Genomic DNA, 18,232 nt, shown 5'->3' on the forward strand with positions numbered 1-18,232 from the left:
TAATAAATCTACTTTCCTTAGATTTATTCACTCAGAATACTGTCAAGAATAGTATCATGATGCTATGCTTATTTCAAAGTTCAGGTGGTTTCTGGTAGAGGTGTTAAAACCATATAGCATCCCTTTCTCCTGCTGCAGAATTAGTCCTCAGCCAATAAACTGAAGTTGTTTCCTTTCTGCACATTCAGCTGGACTCACTCAGGGGACCACTAGGCAACAGCTAAAGCAGGGGCTTTTGGATGTGCTCCTTAACCAGTGGGTGGAGGACTGAGTTCCTCCCAGCAAGCTCCCTCTGGCTACCCCGTGTCTTGCCTTCCCACTCTCTCCTGCACTCGTAAACATTTCCCTAGAGGCAACGGTGCATGTGACTGGAAATGTACAGTCACCTGATAAAATGCTGGCCGACTCTGCACAGCATAAACTCTGCTCACCTGGTGATCGTGGAAGCAACTCTGCAAGCGTTTGCTCAGCTCAGCAGACTGCAGAGTTTGCCGCAGATGCAAAACTGAAATCCATCTTTGTGCCACCTACTTGCCGTCCAGGGGGGTTGTATGAATTCTTGCCTTATGTTTCTTTCCCCAAACCTCAAAAGGAAGCTCTATTCTGCTGCTAGCAATGCATCCTGAGAGGTGGCTATGTTGGTGTTACCCTGCTTTCTGTGTGTGGGCATTCGTGTTCACATCCTTCATTAAAGGTAGGCTGTCTTTGATACTAGTCTCTAAAATATTTTCTGGTCACTGTCTCTGCTTCCCTTTTCCTGGAATGAATTCAGTTTAAAGCTTCTACGAGCAATTTCTAGGCAGAAATCTGTAATGTTTCAACAGTATATTAAGAGAGCTAAAGCAATGCTATTTTTCTTACATAAAACCTTTAGTTTTGGTTTGATAACTGAGGAACTGTGTCTAGCAAAGAATGAAAATTAAATAGGAGCTCTAGTAATTTAATTTGGTGCTTGAATTTTGCAATTGTTTAAATAATGCAGGCTAAAGATGTGCTTGTTCAATACACTTCAAAAGTGAGAACTTGCCGTGTTTTTGTTCACTGTTGTTTGTGATCTATGCTTAAATATGCTGGTGTGATTTCCATTCATGTCTCACTGAGGTTCAGCAGGATTTTTGCGCTTAAGACACTACATCTTTTTTGAAAGTCTCACTTCTGCTTGATGACCAAGACATGTGTGAAGTACAGTGCTTGTATCAGCAGTCCATAAAGCATTGTCTTAAAGCAGCACCATTAAGATGAGAATCTGTAACTGATGTATAAAGATGAAAGGCCTAAATACGTGTCTGTTTCTGTTATTTTATTTTAAACCGTGTGTCTGTTAAGAAGCCAGTAGGAAATTTTCAAATAAACATGATTTTAGACTCACCGGCTTTATTCATGAGACTTTGGTAAGAAATTCATGTTCCCAAAGTAGGGTACTTCTAGTCACAGTGTGATGGATGATGATGACGATGAAATCTGAAAAGTATTTTTGAATGGCACAATACATGGTATACAAACATCCAGACTTTACAGACTTTCATATGTCTGCTCTCGTGATGCTAAAAGGATGAAACAAAACATGTAGTCATGGAAGTTTTACTAGAATTTTCTTTCATACATGTAAGTCACTGGTAACCAACATTTTAGCATTTAATTGTGATACTCCCCCGAATCTGAGTATGCTTTGTCTCACCTTAGAAATAGAAATGTAATATTTCTTTTCAAACAGGGTAAAGATGGCCTGAGCATGAAAGAAGTGCAGTATGCTGAGACTAAACATCTTCTTGTAGGACAGCTGTGCCAGCACAGGCCCTTGTGTTCACTGAAGGAAATGTAAATTTCAAATTCATGTCTTATGCTGTGCCAGAGACCACGCTGCCTGACACATACCCCTTCTGTGTTTAATAATTGAGTCATAAAGTCTTACCATGATTGCTTTCCTGACATGTCCTAGTGCAGGCTGGGACTAACACAAAAATTTATAACCATGTGTCTGAAAAACTAGTTTTTCCTCAGTTGTATCAGTAGTATCTTTGGCATCATCATATAGCTTTGGTAACATGGCTGTGCTCAATATGAGGAGAAAGTTCTAAATCTCTGCCTTATAAAGTATTTTGAATTTAAGTGCTGAATTATAGTAATGCATTGAAATAACAAAGTTATTCAAGAAAAATATTATTCTGAGCTGATGTTGCCACAGTCCACATGATTTAATAGCTCCATTTGAAATCAAAGTCTGTAGCCTTTAGCACTGTGGAAGTAACTATTTCAGGTTTGGGCTGTATGTAACAGATAAAGAGCATTCTTCTTGACTGCAGTGGGACAGCTCAGTGTCTGTCATATACCTTACTCTCACTAAGCTATTCAGTCTGGAGTTTATATCAATGATCTACTATTCCCAAAGAAGTGCTCTGTATTACAAAGATGCATGCTATTCTAGAAGAAATTCTAATATTTAAACATTTTTTTCTCATTGAAGTTAATTAACTCCCTTAAGAGCACAACTGTGTTATCTAAAGACCTGGAATAACAAATATGAGGATAAAATGTAGTCACAGTTTTTAAGACTATGAGGTATTATTATAGTCACGTAGAGTCCTTGACATCAGGAGGACTAAAGACCAGCTAGAAATTAATGTGGCTTCAGCAATCAAGGACAACAAGAAATGTTTCCAGAAGTATGTCAGTAGCAAAAGAAAGTCCAGGGAGAGCCTCCATCCCCTGCTAGGTGCAGGAAGAAATATGGTAACAAGTGATGAGGAGAAGGCTGAGGTGCTTAATGCCTTCTTTGCCTCAGTCTTTAATAACAAGACTGGTTGTACTGAGGGAATCCAGCCTCCACAGCCAGAAGACAGAGACTGGGAGAACGACCCCCCTGCAGTCCAGGAGGAGACAGTCAGTGACCTGCTGCATCACACAGACACACACAAGTCTATGGAACCAGATGGGATACACCCGAGGGTGCTGAAGGAGCTGGCTGGGGTGCTCGCCAAGCCACTTTCCATCATTTACCTGCAGTCCTGGCTGACCGGGGAGGTCCCAACAGATTGGAAATTGGCCAGTGTGACACCCAGATATAAGAAGGGTCAGAAGGATGATCTGGGAAATTACAGGTCTGTCAGCTTGACTTCAGTACCCGGGAAGCTGATGGAGCAGCTCATCCTGAGTACCATCACACAACACATGTGTGACAACCAGATGCTCAGGCCCAGTCAGCATGGGTTTATGAAAGGCAGGTCCTGCCTGACAAACCTGATCTCCTTCTACGACAGAGTGACCTGCTTATTGGATGAGGGAAAGGCTATGGATATTGTTTACCTTGACTTTAGTGAGGCCTTTGACACCGTTTCCCACAGCATTCTCCTGGCAAAACTGGCTGCTCGTGGCTTGCATGGGCACAAGCTTCGCTGGATAAAAAACTGTCTGGATGGTCGGGCCCAGAGAGTGGTGGTGAACGGAGTTAAATCCAGTTGGCGGCCGGTCACGAGTGGTGTCCCCAGGGCTCGGTTTTGGGGCCACTCCTGTTTAACATCTTTATTGATGATCTAGACAAGGGGATCGAGTGCACCCTCAGTGAGTTTGCAGATGACACCCAGTTGGGTGGGAGTGTTGATCTGCTCGAGGGTAGGGAGGCTCTGCAGAGAGACCTGGACAGGCTGGAGCCATGGGCTGAGGCCAGCTGGAGGAGTTTCCATAAGGCCAAATGCCGGGGGCTGCCCTTGGGCCACAGCAACCCCCAGCAGCGCTACAGGCTTGGGGAGGAGTGGCTGGAGAGCTGCCAGTCAGAGAGGGACCTGGGGGTGCTGATTGACAGCCGGCTGAACAGGAGCCAGCAGTGTGCCCAGGTGGCCAAGAAGGCCAATGGCATCCTGGCTTGTGTCAGCAATAGCGTGGCCAGCAGGGACAGGGAAGGGATCTTACCCCTGTACTCGGCACTGGTGAGGCCGCCCCTCGATTCCTGTGTTCAGTGTTGGGCCCCTCACTACAAAAAGGACATTGAATGACTCGAGCGTGTCCAGAGAAGGGCAACGGAGCTGGTGCAGGGTCTGGAGCACAGGTCGTACGGGGAGCGGCTGAGGGAACTGGGGTTGTTCAGTCTGGAGAAGAGGAGGCTGAGGGGAGACCTCATCACCCTCTACAGCTACCTGAAAGGAGGTTGCAGAGAGCTGGGAATGAGCCTCTTTACCCAAGTAACAATCAATAGGACAAGAGGGAATGGCCTCAAGTTGCACCAGGGAAGGTTTAGACTGGATATCAGGAAGCGTTTTTTTCCAGACGGGGTTGTTGGGCGTTGGAATGGGCTGCCCAGGGAGGTGGTGGAGTCCCCATCCCTGGAGGTGTTCAAGAGTCGGATTGACATAGCGCTGAGGGATCTGGTGTAGTTGGGAACTGTCAGGTTAATGGTTGGACTAGATGATCGTCAAGGTCTTTTCCAACCTTGATGAATCTGTGATTCTGTGACATAGATTTTGATCCCGTAGTTGCTGCCTCAAGCTTTTAATTTCCGAGTAAATATCTATGCTTTTCATAAACTCTCAGTTTTACCATAAAAATCTCAGCGATGAAATCAACTGTATTTCTTTTTCTACTTCACACCACCTTATTCTACTTCAGTCTAATCTCACTGATGTAGTGAATACTCAATAACCGGAATTATTAAGCAGGTATTCCTTTATTACGGCACTGAGTGTGTGTGGGATCTCTCCTCCTAAGGCGCACATACACACACACACACAGAGAAAAGAGTTAAAAAAACCTCAGGCTATATAGATAGTATACATACATATGCATGAGTTTTCTGAGAGTATTCAAGTAGTTTCCCAGAAATCATTTACATAGTTTCCCACACACACAACCGTGTATGCTCTGTAAAATGTGGTGGTGGTCCTTGGGTGTTCTCTGATGATCGTTTGATCAAGACTCAAAGTCTTCCTCACTGGTAAACCTCTGACCTCGTCTCTGCTGAGCTGTGTGCTTCTTCTAGGCAGGTTTATCTTCAAGGACCTGCTGTTTTTATCGGTTCTCTGCAGCTAGGTGGGCGAAAGGGCATCAGAGTCTTAAAGGTACAGATTAGTTACTAACTTTTTCCCCTCATCATCAGGGTGGCCCAAATGGAGTCCCGTAGGCGGGATCCAGTTTAGGAGACATTTCCATTCAGGCTATTGCCATACACCTTGAGAAGACAAGGAGCAGTGGGCAACATCCTGGAGGAGAAGACTTTCAACTGACAGCATACTGGCAGCCCTCTCCTTTCTGTGCTCCTGTGCCTTGATACATGGTGACAAGCATGGGATCCAGAAATACAGCATGAACTAGTATGTTGTCCATCACCTTCTTTCCCTCTTCCCTACCTCTGATGTAGCTGTTCTTTATCTTTACCAACACAGATACCACAGCCTGTGAATCAGAGGAACGGTTATTTCACAGGCTCTTCTCCCAGTACAACCAGTTCATCAGGCCAGTGGAAAATGTGTCTGATCCTGTCACAGTGTATTTTGAAGTGGCCATTACCCAGCTAACTAATGTGGTAAGACTCATTACAGAATACTGCTGAGGTTTGGGAATGGTTGGAAACACACACAAATTGCTAAAGAAGTAGACATAATTATCATGGTTGCACCTACAGCTCTCATAGCTGATGTTGTCATGTGTGCATATGTGTACATGCCGAAACCTTTGCTGTTCTTCCTGTCAGCCAAGTCACTCCAGTTGCTCAAATGAGCTGTCAAAGTACACAGATTTGTTTGCTTACTCTGCACTCTGGCACCCATAGCAGCAGTACCAAATGTTCAAGCCCACTCTCCACAGTGCTAAGCCCACTCCAGAGATACCTGGTTGTGTCTACATTGTGTAACATTGAAGTGCTAAGGCTTGGACAACTGGCCCAAGCCAGAGGTGACCTATAGATGAATTCTGTATATTTTATAACTGAAAACCATTGTGCTAGTAGGTATTGTACTAAGTTATAACAAACCACTTATGCTGATGTAAAAAGTGCTAAAGCATTGAAATACTGAAGCCTGAACAACAGGCCCCAAGCCGAAGCTGTTTAGTGTGTAATCATTAACAAAGTATGTAAACTCACTAGTGAAAGATGCAGCTTAGACAAAATAGAATCAGTAGTGAGGAGAGAATGTACCCAACTTCCCTTGTTCAGCCTTGTTCAAGGCTGAGAACCCAAGCATCTGGCCTTGTTAGAAACTCCCTTGTTTTCCCCCCCAAGCCCTGGCCAGGCTGTGGGTGGAATCCAACAGGAGGATGAAACCAGAAATTTTCCGCTCAAAACAACGGTGCCAGCTATTCTGGCCTGTCAATCTCTGGTATATAAGGATGGGCCTGTTTGCAGCGACTTTGGAAGCCTCACCCATGGGTGGACACACCGATAGGTTTTCCCCCTTGCCGGGACAGGCTCTCCAAACCCTCGCTGTAACCGGGGCTGCCCAGCCACTGCGGGTCTGGGTGATGGTAACGTGTGCAAGTGGTGATATATTAATCTCCATTCTCTCCCTCGTGTAGTAATGATTTAATGCATTACCCTGTTTTTTTCCTGTTTGCTGCTTTAAGTGCACTATTCTGCTTTTTCTTACTGCATGTTTTCTGTATTACACTGTTATCACTAGTAAAATACACCTGCTGTTTTCACTCTGGTGTCTGAGTTTAATTGGTATCCTTAAGCAGCAGAACAAACATGCAGTCTAGTTCTAGTTCTGGGGCTAGTGTCATTTCCCAGTGGTCTTGAGAGATAAAAATCTTGGGGGTTTGCATGCTTTTTCAGTCTGTTTCAGAATAATGTAAGAGATGTGAAACTTGCAGGGTGGTGTTTTAAAGCATGGAGCTGGGGATGAATGTTGTGTGTTCTGGGGGGTACTGTATATAAGGGTGAGTGTGTCTGAGGTGGCAGACCTGCTGGGCAGGGCAGAGGGACTGTGGAAGAAGCAAGACCTGATCTAAACCCCTTGCTGAAGCCTGATCAGTGAAACAATATCCACAGAACAGAGACTGAGTTTTGGTTCTGAGGTACCTAGTTGAATCCATAATGAAGTGACAAGCAAACAGTGAGGATGAACATTCAACAACAGCTGGGGAGCTAAATTATCTGAGATTATAAATAAAAGCATTTTAAATCCTCATGGTGATGGCAGTTGTCACTTTTGGGAGTTCCTTTGTCAAATTATTTGTTTCTATGTTACAGATAGCTTGGCAGGTTTCAGCAGTTCTGTCTCACAATGCAGTCCCTGACTCCCAGTGCTGTCTTTGGAGAAAAAAGGAACATCATAAGTAAATCAGTTGAATTTTCTCAAGAAAAAGTAATTATTTTTACAAGAACTTAAATAGTTTAACCGATAGATAGGTACCCTACAGGCCTTTCAAAATGGTCTTTGTGTTTAACCTTCAATATGCAATGCTGAAAATACATCTCCAACATTGTTTACCTTTGGTTTGTAAATATCACTTTTTTTTTTTTTTGAGTCCACATTCTTAAAAACTAAGAACTACCCAAAGCAATATTCTTGCAGATATTTTCATTGTGAATGTCAGCCTGCATTCATAAATATATGTAATCTGAATCGTTTTGAATACTTTTAGACTGAAGGCTCATTAGAACAGGATCCAATATTTTTTTCTGGTGTCTCTTGCAGCCCCTTCCTGATTCATTGCTGATTGGCAATAGCAATACTTGTCTGTAAAAGGAAGGTCTCAGTACAACAGCAACTTAATTTGCATAGAAATGCAAGAACATTATGGTACAGATGCGATTTTCCTTGAATCTTGAGCAGTACTGTACTATGTAAACAGAGGTTTTAAACACTGAATCCAACAAAATACATAGCCACCAGCAGAACCTTATTCCTCTGGTACTGGTCAGAGCAATTGTAAGTTTTGAGGTCTGCAGGTACACAGGCCCCTGGCAAAACAGTGCAGTGCTTTGTATGTCTGATATTTTGGGGGGATAATTTTTCAGTAGAGCTTTAAAATGTTTTCAGTAGACTTACACATGATTGTGCACAGTGTGTTAAGTCCCCTGAAAAGAGCCAGAAAAAAATTCTGGTGTCTCTTAATGTGGTATTCTAGTTTCCATTTCTATCAGAATAAGTTTGTGGCCATTTCAGGATACTGTAACTGATTTTTGAAGATGTGCATGCCTGTTTTTCTTTCTAGGATGAAGTCAATCAGATTATGGAAACAAATTTGTGGCTAAGACATGTAAGTGACTGCATTGCATTTCTCATGCATTTTGTGTTGATATGATGAAATGTGTGTTACCTTGTGAGCTCCATCTATAGAATAAGTGCTTGGCTCACCACAAGGATTTTAAAGGTATGAATAAAGAAAAGCTCCATTAACCAAAGCCACATTTGGAAACGTAATTTCTTTATTCTTATTTCCAAGAAGTTAATCTCCCATCTTTCCTGTGTGGTATATTCTCCTCCAACTTCATGATCATTGGTTTATCTGGTAAATGTAGCTGGATGTACCCATTAAAGAGTGATCAAGTATTCAACTCTGCAGTCCTAGGTCATCTCCATATTGAAGATTCCAACCAAAACATTTATTAGCAAAAGGAACATGCCTCCATTTTTCCTGATGATTTTAGTGTTTGTGCATAGACAAAGATCCTTAAAGGACCTAAACTGCTGAGAAAAACAAGCCAACTTCCATCAAAACCAGCTTCCTTCAGGCACTGAGTGTGCTCCACACAAAGCTTTCTGTAAAATATACCATACTTACGATCAGGATGTTCAGGGCAGGCTCTCAGAGCATGGAGCATGGCCCCATGATAGGGCATTAGACAGCAATGCAAGAGCTGTCTGACCCTAACTTGGTAATTCACTACCACTGTGGAACCAATAACGTCCCCTGGCAGCAACTGCCTGTTAGTGTACCTCCTTTCTCATTAGGATGCTGGTTGCCTTTGATGCTGGCCTCCTTTAACCTGCAGTGTGCACTCTCATGACAGCAGCAGCAAGGCCTGTATTCCCTCTCTGCACTGGGGAGGTAACCTTGCACAGGTAGGGGTCTGTATTGATGTAGCAAGACGGAGGAGAGATCTCAGCATATCAGCAATGGCTAACAATTGTCATCCCATCCCCTCACAGAGGAGGGGGTAGCAGATCAATGTGAGCAGTATTCATATATGTCCAGTGATTCTCCAGGTCATGGCCTTGTTGTCTTTTGGACTATTGTCCCCTTCTACACATGCTGCACTTTCAGTCTTTGTCATAGCCTGTCATTTTACAAAAATATCTGAAAAGCAGATATTTGCTGATAATACAAGGTTTTAAAATATTTGTCCCGTCTTCTTTCAGATTTGGAATGACTACAAATTGCAATGGGATCCCAGAGAATATGATGGCATTGAATTTGTTCGGGTACCGGCAGATAAAATTTGGAAACCAGATATTGTCTTGTATAATAAGTATGATGAACACTTTTCTATTTTACCCTTTCTCACAAAAGTATCCTCTTGCAGTGCCCATGAACGATATTTTAATTTAAATAATTTAATTTAAATTTTATTTTATTTGCCTCATTTGTCTTTCTAGTGCTGTGGGAGATTTTCAAGTTGAAGGCAAGACCAAAGCCCTGCTTCGCTATGATGGAATGATCACCTGGACCCCACCAGCTATTTTTAAAAGCTCCTGTCCTATGGATATTACCTTCTTCCCCTTTGATCATCAGAACTGCTCACTGAAGTTTGGCTCATGGACCTATGACAAAGCCAAAATTGATCTTCTGATCATTGGATCCAAAGTAGATATGAATGACTTTTGGGAAAATAGTGAATGGGAAATAGTTGATGCTTCTGGCTACAAACATGACATCAAATATAACTGCTGTGAAGAAATCTACACAGACATAACATATTCCTTTTATATTCGAAGGCTGCCAATGTTTTACACCATAAATCTGATCATTCCCTGTCTCTTCATCTCATTCCTGACTGTGTTAGTTTTTTACCTGCCATCTGACTGTGGTGAGAAAGTGACTCTTTGCATCTCTGTGCTCCTTTCTTTGACTGTATTTTTACTCGTTATCACAGAAACAATCCCATCCACCTCTTTAGTAATTCCCCTTGTAGGTGAATACTTACTCTTTACTATGATATTTGTGACTCTGTCAATTGTAATCACGGTGTTTGTTCTGAATATACATTACAGAACTCCAACCACACACACAATGCCTAAATGGGTAAAAACTGTCTTTCTTAGCCTGCTCCCCAAAGTCCTGTTGATGCAGAGGCCAGTAGAACAGCAGACAAAAAACATCTCCAGAAAAAACAAGAAAGGACCAGCCAATATGTCAGGCAAGTTAAAGCACAGCAAACACAAAGATAGCAAATTACACAGGGAGCAGCGATGCAGTTGCTGTGATAGGGCGACTGAACTCAATACCACCAAAAGAAGACATCTGAGCTGTCAGTCACTGAAATGGATGGCAGAGCCCATGGAATACTCTCAAGAAGTGAATGATGTCATTAGCAGTGTTCAGTTCATCGCAGAGAATATGATGTCTCAAAATGAAACCAAAGAGGTAAGGGAAACAACCACCCAGCTGGGCATGGGGCCACACTTCCAGCATAATCTAGGAGGGCAGCCTGGAGGAACTGGAGTTGTTGGGTTTAGAGAAGAAAATTTTGAGAGCTGTGAATGGGTCAAATTTTCCTACAGAAAGGGGAAAGATAAATCAATCATTCATTGGGGATGGAACAAGAAAAGCAATCTCATCTGTTCTTCTGTTATCCCCACTGGATAATTTCAGCAGCAGGACAGTTTTAGACTAGACATGAGGCTCACCCTTCAAAGGAAGTTAAGGGAAACATCAGCCTGTTAGAGCTGTGAGGTGTGAACTTTGACCAGCAATGGTTCAGGCAGAGTTGGTCCTGCCATAGGCCAAGGGCTAGACTAAACAGGACCTTTGAAGGTGTGTTCCAACCTTCTTCAGTTCCTCAGACGCAACCCTCTTCCACTGCTCACCCACTGCTTAGCCCTGGTGAGCAGTGATACCTTAATATTGTGTGCTGTTTGTCAAGCAGAGTTCTTTCCTGTGTTAGTAATGGAACAAGCAAATCTGGGAACAGCTCTTTAAGAAACAGGGCTTGTCTAGCAGTGCACTAGTTAATCTGGAGAACTATCTTCAGCCAGTGATAAATCTGGTAAAGATACTCCTTTCAGAATGCTTTTGTCTGTACTTTGTTTCAGTCTGGTGTGTTCTGCTTTTTTTACTGTGATTTGACTAATTGTGGCTTCAGCAATACATTATTTTCAGCCATGACAAACATACATTGAAAAAAGAGTTTTGGGGGAAGACAACTGAATAAAAACAGACAACAGATGAATAAAGACGGAGTAAAAAAAGAAGAGAGAGGGGTTTAAAAGTGACACTTGGCACCTGAACTAATGGATTTGGTTGTGTGAGGTTATAAATCTTTAATCCTAGCTGGGATTACTGTCATTGAAAATGATGCATGTTGGAATTTAGAGAATAACAGGGCCATGTCCTCAGGTGTAAACACAAGCAACTAAAAGCAGCTCCAAGAAAGATTATCTGACATCTCCCCACACCCAGGCCTCACAAGGAATAGGAATTCTATGACACTGTGTTTTAAAACATATTTAAAACCTAATTAAACATTTATCTTTCATCTGTCATGAAGTGTTTGCTTTTGCGTTTGAATTTTTTTAGATGCTCTATGATGGAAAAATCCATTTCAAAGTTAAATGCTGCTGTATTTGTATTGAAAAACATAAATACTTTGTGAGGGAAATATGGAGAGGTATTCTTTCTGTGAGAATATTTTGTTGAAATCAGCACAAATTCATTCAACTTCTGTGCAGCCCCAAAAATACCTTTTTTTCCTGTTTCTTCCCTGCAGTAGTTTATCTGATAACAAAGTCCATCACTTTTTAATTAAAGGGCTGCAGTTAAGGCCTGGTGACTGAATTTGTAGGATGAGTGGGTAATATGTGCCATCCCAAAGCAAAAGACAGGAATCTGTCAGCACAGAGGAGGATGGAGATTGATCTGAGCCTTGCTTAGTACCTATGCCCTTAATGTTTTACATGGACCCAACATTTTAGCCGTGCTTTCACTGCCACACCAGCTGCATGAAACTTACCTATGTACCATATTCAGCTAGCATAGTCAGCTGATTTCTCCATGCACTCCAAAAAAGAAGAGGCTTGACATGAAGCAGTCCAAATACCATTCTGCCTTGATTATACAGCTCATAAGTCTTCCATTGCCAGTTCTGCTGATGTGCATTTTGCAAATCTCTCCTGCCACATGAAATTGTATTCTTAGTCTGGTGTGTGCATCAGCAGCTCTGTATCTTACCTTTCAAAAGATACTAGGGATGGGAAACAGGAGTTTTCATTTGAGAAAAAACCCTCTTTTGAAAAAAAATCGGGGTTCTACTCGGGCAAGCACTAAGGCAATGGTTCTGCAGGCTGCTTCTGGTTCAGCCAGACATGCAAAGTCATATGGGTGATATCATGTCCTGCATAAATAAAAGGGTTTAAAAACTGTGTCAACATCTATGGCAGCTGGAGTTCTTGCTGCATTTTCTTTCACAAGAAGTACAACAGCAGCCTTTTGGAGAAAAGCATAAAGAAATTGGGAAAACAAGTGGAACATCCCTCAGCAGAGAGCTTTTAAGGAGTCACTAGTTTATATGAGTGAATGTTCTTCTGATGCAGTGGTCCTTGTATATAGGTACAGTTTGAAGGACACTTGAACTTCACTGAATGTGGATCTAAGGCATGTCTCAGACACATGGAATCCACTCTGGCCTGCTTAGCACATGACACTGTGGTTTCCTCAGTCAGGTCCCTGTGTCCAGCTGTCCAGTTTGCTGAAATCAGCGGGGCTTGACTGGTAGTGTGGCAAGGCAGGCCAGGATAGCAAACTGTCTCTTATGTGGGCTGTCAGGATAAATCCTCTGACAGGGTCTAGTGATGTGCAGCTGTGGTGGTTCTGCCTGATGTAAAACCACCCCACTCTGCACCCATCACATGATCAAGTCCTATTTGTCAGTGTCACAGCCATAGCTTGCCAACAGACTTGAATATTTAGAAAAATTCAGCATACTAGGAATGTTCTCAGACAAAAGAGGTAAATACTGTTAGAAATTCAGCCCCCTCTAAAGACACTTGAAAACTGCAGCAACTGTAAGCATGACAAGCAACGTCCTTGAGTGCATGTAAGTTCTTCCTCACGTTAAAAAGCACAAGCATAATGTCTACTCATAATTGCATGTTACATTACATGTAGTTTATCCTTTTCACTTTTTTTCTCTTGCAGGTGGAAGATGATTGGAAATACGTAGCTATGGTGATAGACAGAGTATTTCTCTGGGTATTTATAATCCTTTGTGTGTTTGGGACTGCAGGGCTCTTTATCCAGCCTCTAATAGCAGATACATAACTTGATCCACTCCTTTTTATTCACTTTTATTCTTGTTTCATTTTTGAACTGTCCCCTGTATTTCTCTTCTATTATATAACCCCTCTGCTCACATCTCCTCAGCACTCAGCCAAAGAGGAAAGGAGAAAGAGAGAGAAGATTCCTCTGGGAAAGCAAAAAACCCAAAACAGAATGAGAAAAGGACTGAAAATGGGAGATGAGCACGTGGTCTTTCTATGGTGGAATGCCTGGGATTTTTAGAGTGCCTACCTGTCTCTCCCTCAGTGAATCAGCAGTAATAATCACTCTGAGGATCACAGGAGCAGATTAAAGTTACTGATTTCAGTACAGGGGGCTATTAGGGACAGTTCAGGCACTTCTGAGTGCATTGTACAAAGAGGACTCTACCTCGCTTCATTTTTCTCTCCTGATCATAATTCTTCTTCAGCTTTGGGTTAATTTACACTTCCTCTCTATTTCTCTCCTTGTACAACAGCTGGTCTTTTGATATGGCACTTAGATGAGGTACCACAGTCCTACTGACTGTACCAATACTCCTTATTGTGTTTTTGTGTCAGGGCAGCCAACAATCAAAATAAAAGTACAATCAAAACAATCTCTTGACCCTGTAACATTTTCAATACAATCTAAAATAAGGGGTCCCTGTCTTCTGCAATACAGGTGCACAAATGAGGGTCTCAGATTAGCAAAGCATATGTTCACATTTATGTTTGAAGTCAGAGAGGTCTTAAATACTTAATCATAGCTGAAGACAAACCAACTTAGTATTTTGCACTGCATGCAGCCTTGCTGACATAATTTGAAGCATCATTTGAAGTCACCAAAGAGGAATAACCTAGATGCACTATGGAAAACCAGAGAAGACCTGAACTGTCTGTGGTTACCATGTAAGACATCCACATTTGAAATCTACATGCTTCTGACGTTTAAAAACTAGTTCGTTTGCCACTTGACTTTGCATGTGACCAAAGTTCCCTCTACTTCCTAATACTGAATACCAAGACCTTGATGAACTCCGGTAGGATTTCCAAGACATGTTTATCTTGTCAGGTTAACAGTGGTCCCAGCCCACAGTTTCTGCTTTGAAACCTCATGCTTTCTCAGGCTCAGAAATAAGCCCAACAGGGAACAGTTTGTCCCTGAACAGCTACTCATCACAGACAGAATTGAGTTGACAGCGTTGGGTTGATCTGAGTTCTCCCGTTTTTTTAAAACCCAAGACCAACTTGGTTTACACACATTCCATCAGGAGAAGACTGGCTATCATGAATCCTGTGCAAAGCTGGGCATCTTGGTCCAAACAGCTCTGTGACAGTTTTCTGTTTGCTGGCTCCTCATGAGTCAGTGCTGTGTGTGCAAACCTGTAACTGTCTAAAGGACACTTCCTTTGGAGCTGAAGTTGCTGCTATGTAACCAAGTTCCCAATCCTAGTGCACTTAATCCTTAAACACTTTGTAGATATGCACCTGATGTGGTTTCTATACTATGTGGACAATTGACCCTCAGGTCTCTTGTCTGTTTAGATTCCTGTTGGTTTTGTGCTGAAGGATTCTTCTCTAAAAGGCACCATTCCATTTAAAGCCAATGGCTTCAAGAGTAAAAAGCTGTACTCTCTTGTAGGAGGCTCTAAATTTAACTGTACAGTGTCAGTGCAGTGTTTTCCAACTCTACTTTGGACATCGCCAGTCCTTGGAAAATATGACTCCCAGTTTCAGAGGTCACTGTCTGGCCTTTTACTACTTTTTGATGCTCCATAATAAAGATAATAGGACTGAATAAATGTTTATGTCAGAGATAAAGGTGGAATGACAAGAATATAACTGTCTTAATCCAGTAGTTGAAATACATAAAGTCATAAAACCGTGTTTTCTAAAATCCTCCTGAGTGTTGCATAATTATGTACCAACTGACAGACAAGTGTATGAACAAGCATGGGTTGTTTTGTCAGCCTGACAATTAAATATCACTCCTGGAATATACTTTCTGGAAGAATTTGTATTTTTTTGAAAACTCCTTGATGACAGTGTGTTTAGAGATGCTACTAAATGACATTTGCTATGCTGGTTCTTTAATTAGAAAGGAGAGGAGGGGAAAGGAAGGGAGTTTGTAAGAGGAGAGCTGCATTCTGAGCCCGAAAGCTTCATTTCTGTAGGAAAGACATCTGACTGCCAGCATTCACTGTTGTAGTCTATTACCATACAAACAATGAAAATACTGTGGCTGAAGTGTACTGCATTGGAGTCTTAGGCATGACAGCTGCTACCTCACAGCCCGTAAGCTGATTTTAGCAAAATCCCTGACTTTTTGTCAAAGCATTCACAATTTTACAACTCTTCATCTCCAGTTATGAGAGCTCAGTGCCCCAGCACCAGCTCCCTGTCTTTGCCATTTACACTGCACATCTCTCTCTCTTGCACCTGGACCTCAAACACTGGGTTTGGTCTGTTTAACTCATCAGCCTGGTATCCTAAGAATAAGATTTACAAAGTAATGTTCTGTCTCTTTCTGAGTGTACCATTTCCCCTTCCTTCCCCCCCACCCAGTAACTTTTGGATCCTTCTTTTGCCATTTTCAGCTGTGCTTGGCACATTCAAGACAGGAGCCCTGCATACTCCTGTCAGCTTTGTGAAAGTAGCTGGCTGATTAAAGAGAGGAGGGGAGACACGTGATAAGCATCTCACCTTGGAGAAAGCTGCAGTAGGGGCTCACCTCTGAGCTGACATAGAAGAACGCACACAAAAGTGACATTTTTTACTTGCCCCAAGTCTTGCTGTGGAACCTTCTAACTGAAATACCAAGAAAAGTTTCAACCGGAGCTGGTGCCATCCCAGACGCTGGGTTGGGTTGCACACCATGCACAGCCATGGAAAAAGTACTCATGTTCATCGCAAGGCACACAAAGTGGTGTGTCTGTTCTTGCCTCATCAGCTCCAAAGCCACATCAGCAACATCCCTATTGTATGTTCTAGTGATAAGTGTAGCACTGGCAGCAAGAAATCTCCTCTCCTTGAGAATGATGACATTGCTGAATTAATTTTATAAGTACAGAAGCAATTTGACAGCTCAACCAGCTCATTACATTCTTTTCCCAAGGGAGACCATTTTTCCACTTTCCCCACTACTAAAAGGCCCAGAGGAGTTTGTCACATTCATCTGTTGGTGAATGCCAACTGCCACTTAGACTTCTGGAGGACAAACTTTAACCTGTTCAAAAGACTGATTGACAAAATCCCTTGGGAGGCTGCCCTGAAGGATATGGGAGTCCAGGAAGGCTGGACATACTTCAGGAGAGAAGTTTACAGGCACTGGAGCAGGCTGTTCCCGTGTGCGGGGAAACAAGCAGGCGGGGAAGGAGACCGGCCTGGCTAAACAGGGACCTTTGGCTGGATCTCAAGAACAAAAGGAGAATCTATTGCCTTTGGAAGAGGGGGCAGGTCTCTCATGAAGACTATAAAGATGTAGTGAAGCTATGCAGGGAGAACTTTAGGAGACCAAAGCACAGCTAGAGCTCAACCTGGCTACAGCTGTTACAGACAACAAAAAGTGTTTCTATAAATTCATCAACGGCAAAAGGAGTATTAGTGAAAATCTCCCTCCTTTACTGGATGCAGAGGGAAACATGGTAACTAAGGATGAGGAAAAGGCTGAGGTGCTCAACGCCTACATTGCCTCAGTCTTTAGCAGTGGAACTGGCTGTTCCCTGGACACCCAGCCTCATGAGCTGGGAGATGGGGAGGGGAAGCAGACTGAGGTCAGCACAGTTGAAGAGGAGTTGGTCAGAGACCTGCTACACCACCTGGATGCACACAGGTCTGTGGGACCAGATGGGTTACACCCGAGGGTGCTGAAAGAGTTGGCAGATGTGCTTGCCAAGCTGCTGTCCATGATTTACCTGAAGTCATGGCTAACTGGGGAGGTCCCATTGGACTGGAGGGTGGCAAATGTGACACCCATCTACAAGAGAGGCAGAAAGGAGGATCCAGGAAACTATAGACCTGTCAGTCTGACCTCGGTGCCAGGGAAGGTCATGGAGCAGGTCATCTAGAGTGCCATTACAAGTCATGTAGTGGACAACCAGGGGATCAGGCCCAGTCAGCATGGGTTTATGAAAGGCAGGTCCTGCTTGACAAACATGATCTCCTTCTGTGACAGAGCGACCTGCTTATTGGATGAGGGAAAGGCTGTGGATGTTGTCTACCTTGACTTTAGCAAGGCTTTTGACACCGTTTCCCACAGCATTCTCCTGGCAAAAATGACTGCTCGAGGTTTGGACAATCGCACACTTCACTGGGTAAAAAACTGTCTGGATGACCGGGCCCAGAGAATTGTGGTGAACGGAGTTAAATCCAGTTGGCAGCCGGTCATGAGTGGTGTCCCCCAGGGCTCGGTTTTGGGGCCACTCCTGTTTAACATCTTTATTGATGATCTAGACGAGGGGATCGAGTGCACCCTCAGTCAGTTTGCAGATGACACCCAGTTGGGTGGGAGTGTTGATGTGCTCGAGGGTAGGGAGGCTCTGCAGAGAGACCTGGACAGGCTGGAGCCATGGGCTGAGGCCAACTGGAGGAGTTTCAATAAGGCCAAATGCCGGGGGCTGCCCTTGGGCCACAACAACCCCCAGCAGCGCTACAGGCTTGGGGAGGAGTGGCTGGAGAGCTGCCAGTCAGAGAGGGACCTGGGGGTGTTGATTGACAGCTGGCTGAACAGGAGCCAGCAGTGTGCCCAGGTGGCCAAGAAGGCCAATGGCATCCTGGCTTGTGTCAGCAATAGTGTGGCCAGCAGGGACAGGGAAGGGATCTTACCCCTGTACTCGGCACTGGTG

At 43.3% G+C, this 18,232-nt stretch overlaps 1 protein-coding gene across 2 annotated transcripts; it reads left to right on the forward strand.

Annotated features, from left to right (window-relative positions):
- The first annotated feature begins 427 nt into the window (after positions 1 to 427).
- CHRNA6 (cholinergic receptor nicotinic alpha 6 subunit) lies at positions 428 to 15,378 on the forward strand. 2 transcript variants are annotated; one of them, XM_074932428.1, is made up of 6 exons: positions 428 to 694; positions 5,373 to 5,512; positions 8,146 to 8,190; positions 9,294 to 9,403; positions 9,531 to 10,518; positions 13,288 to 15,378. In XM_074932428.1, the coding sequence occupies exons 1-6, from the start codon at positions 616 to 618 to the stop codon at positions 13,408 to 13,410; spliced, it is 1,485 nt and encodes a 494-aa protein (XP_074788529.1). In that variant the 5' UTR covers positions 428 to 615; the 3' UTR covers positions 13,411 to 15,378. The 2 variants fall into 2 exon arrangements, with proteins under 2 accessions (XP_074788529.1, XP_074788528.1); XM_074932427.1 differs by lacking the exon at positions 13,288 to 15,378 and having other exon boundaries at positions 9,531 to 11,571.
- Positions 15,379 to 18,232: the final 2,854 nt, after the last annotated feature.

Source organism: Athene noctua, chromosome Z (assembly GCF_965140245.1).
Source record: "Athene noctua chromosome Z, bAthNoc1.hap1.1, whole genome shotgun sequence".
NCBI lineage: Eukaryota > Metazoa > Chordata > Aves > Strigiformes > Strigidae > Athene > Athene noctua.

Bases quoted from the DNA above. Each gene is read 5' to 3' on its own strand.
- CHRNA6 (XM_074932427.1), top strand. From the start codon at position 616: ATGCATCCTGAGAGGTGGCTATGTTGGTGTTACCCTGCTTTCTGTGTG. The intron at 8,191-9,293 runs GTAAGTGACTGC...GTCTTCTTTCAG, and splicing joins CAAATTTGTGGCTAAGACAT to ATTTGGAATGACTACAAATT. The intron at 9,404-9,530 runs GTATGATGAACA...TTGTCTTTCTAG, and splicing joins GATATTGTCTTGTATAATAA to TGCTGTGGGAGATTTTCAAG.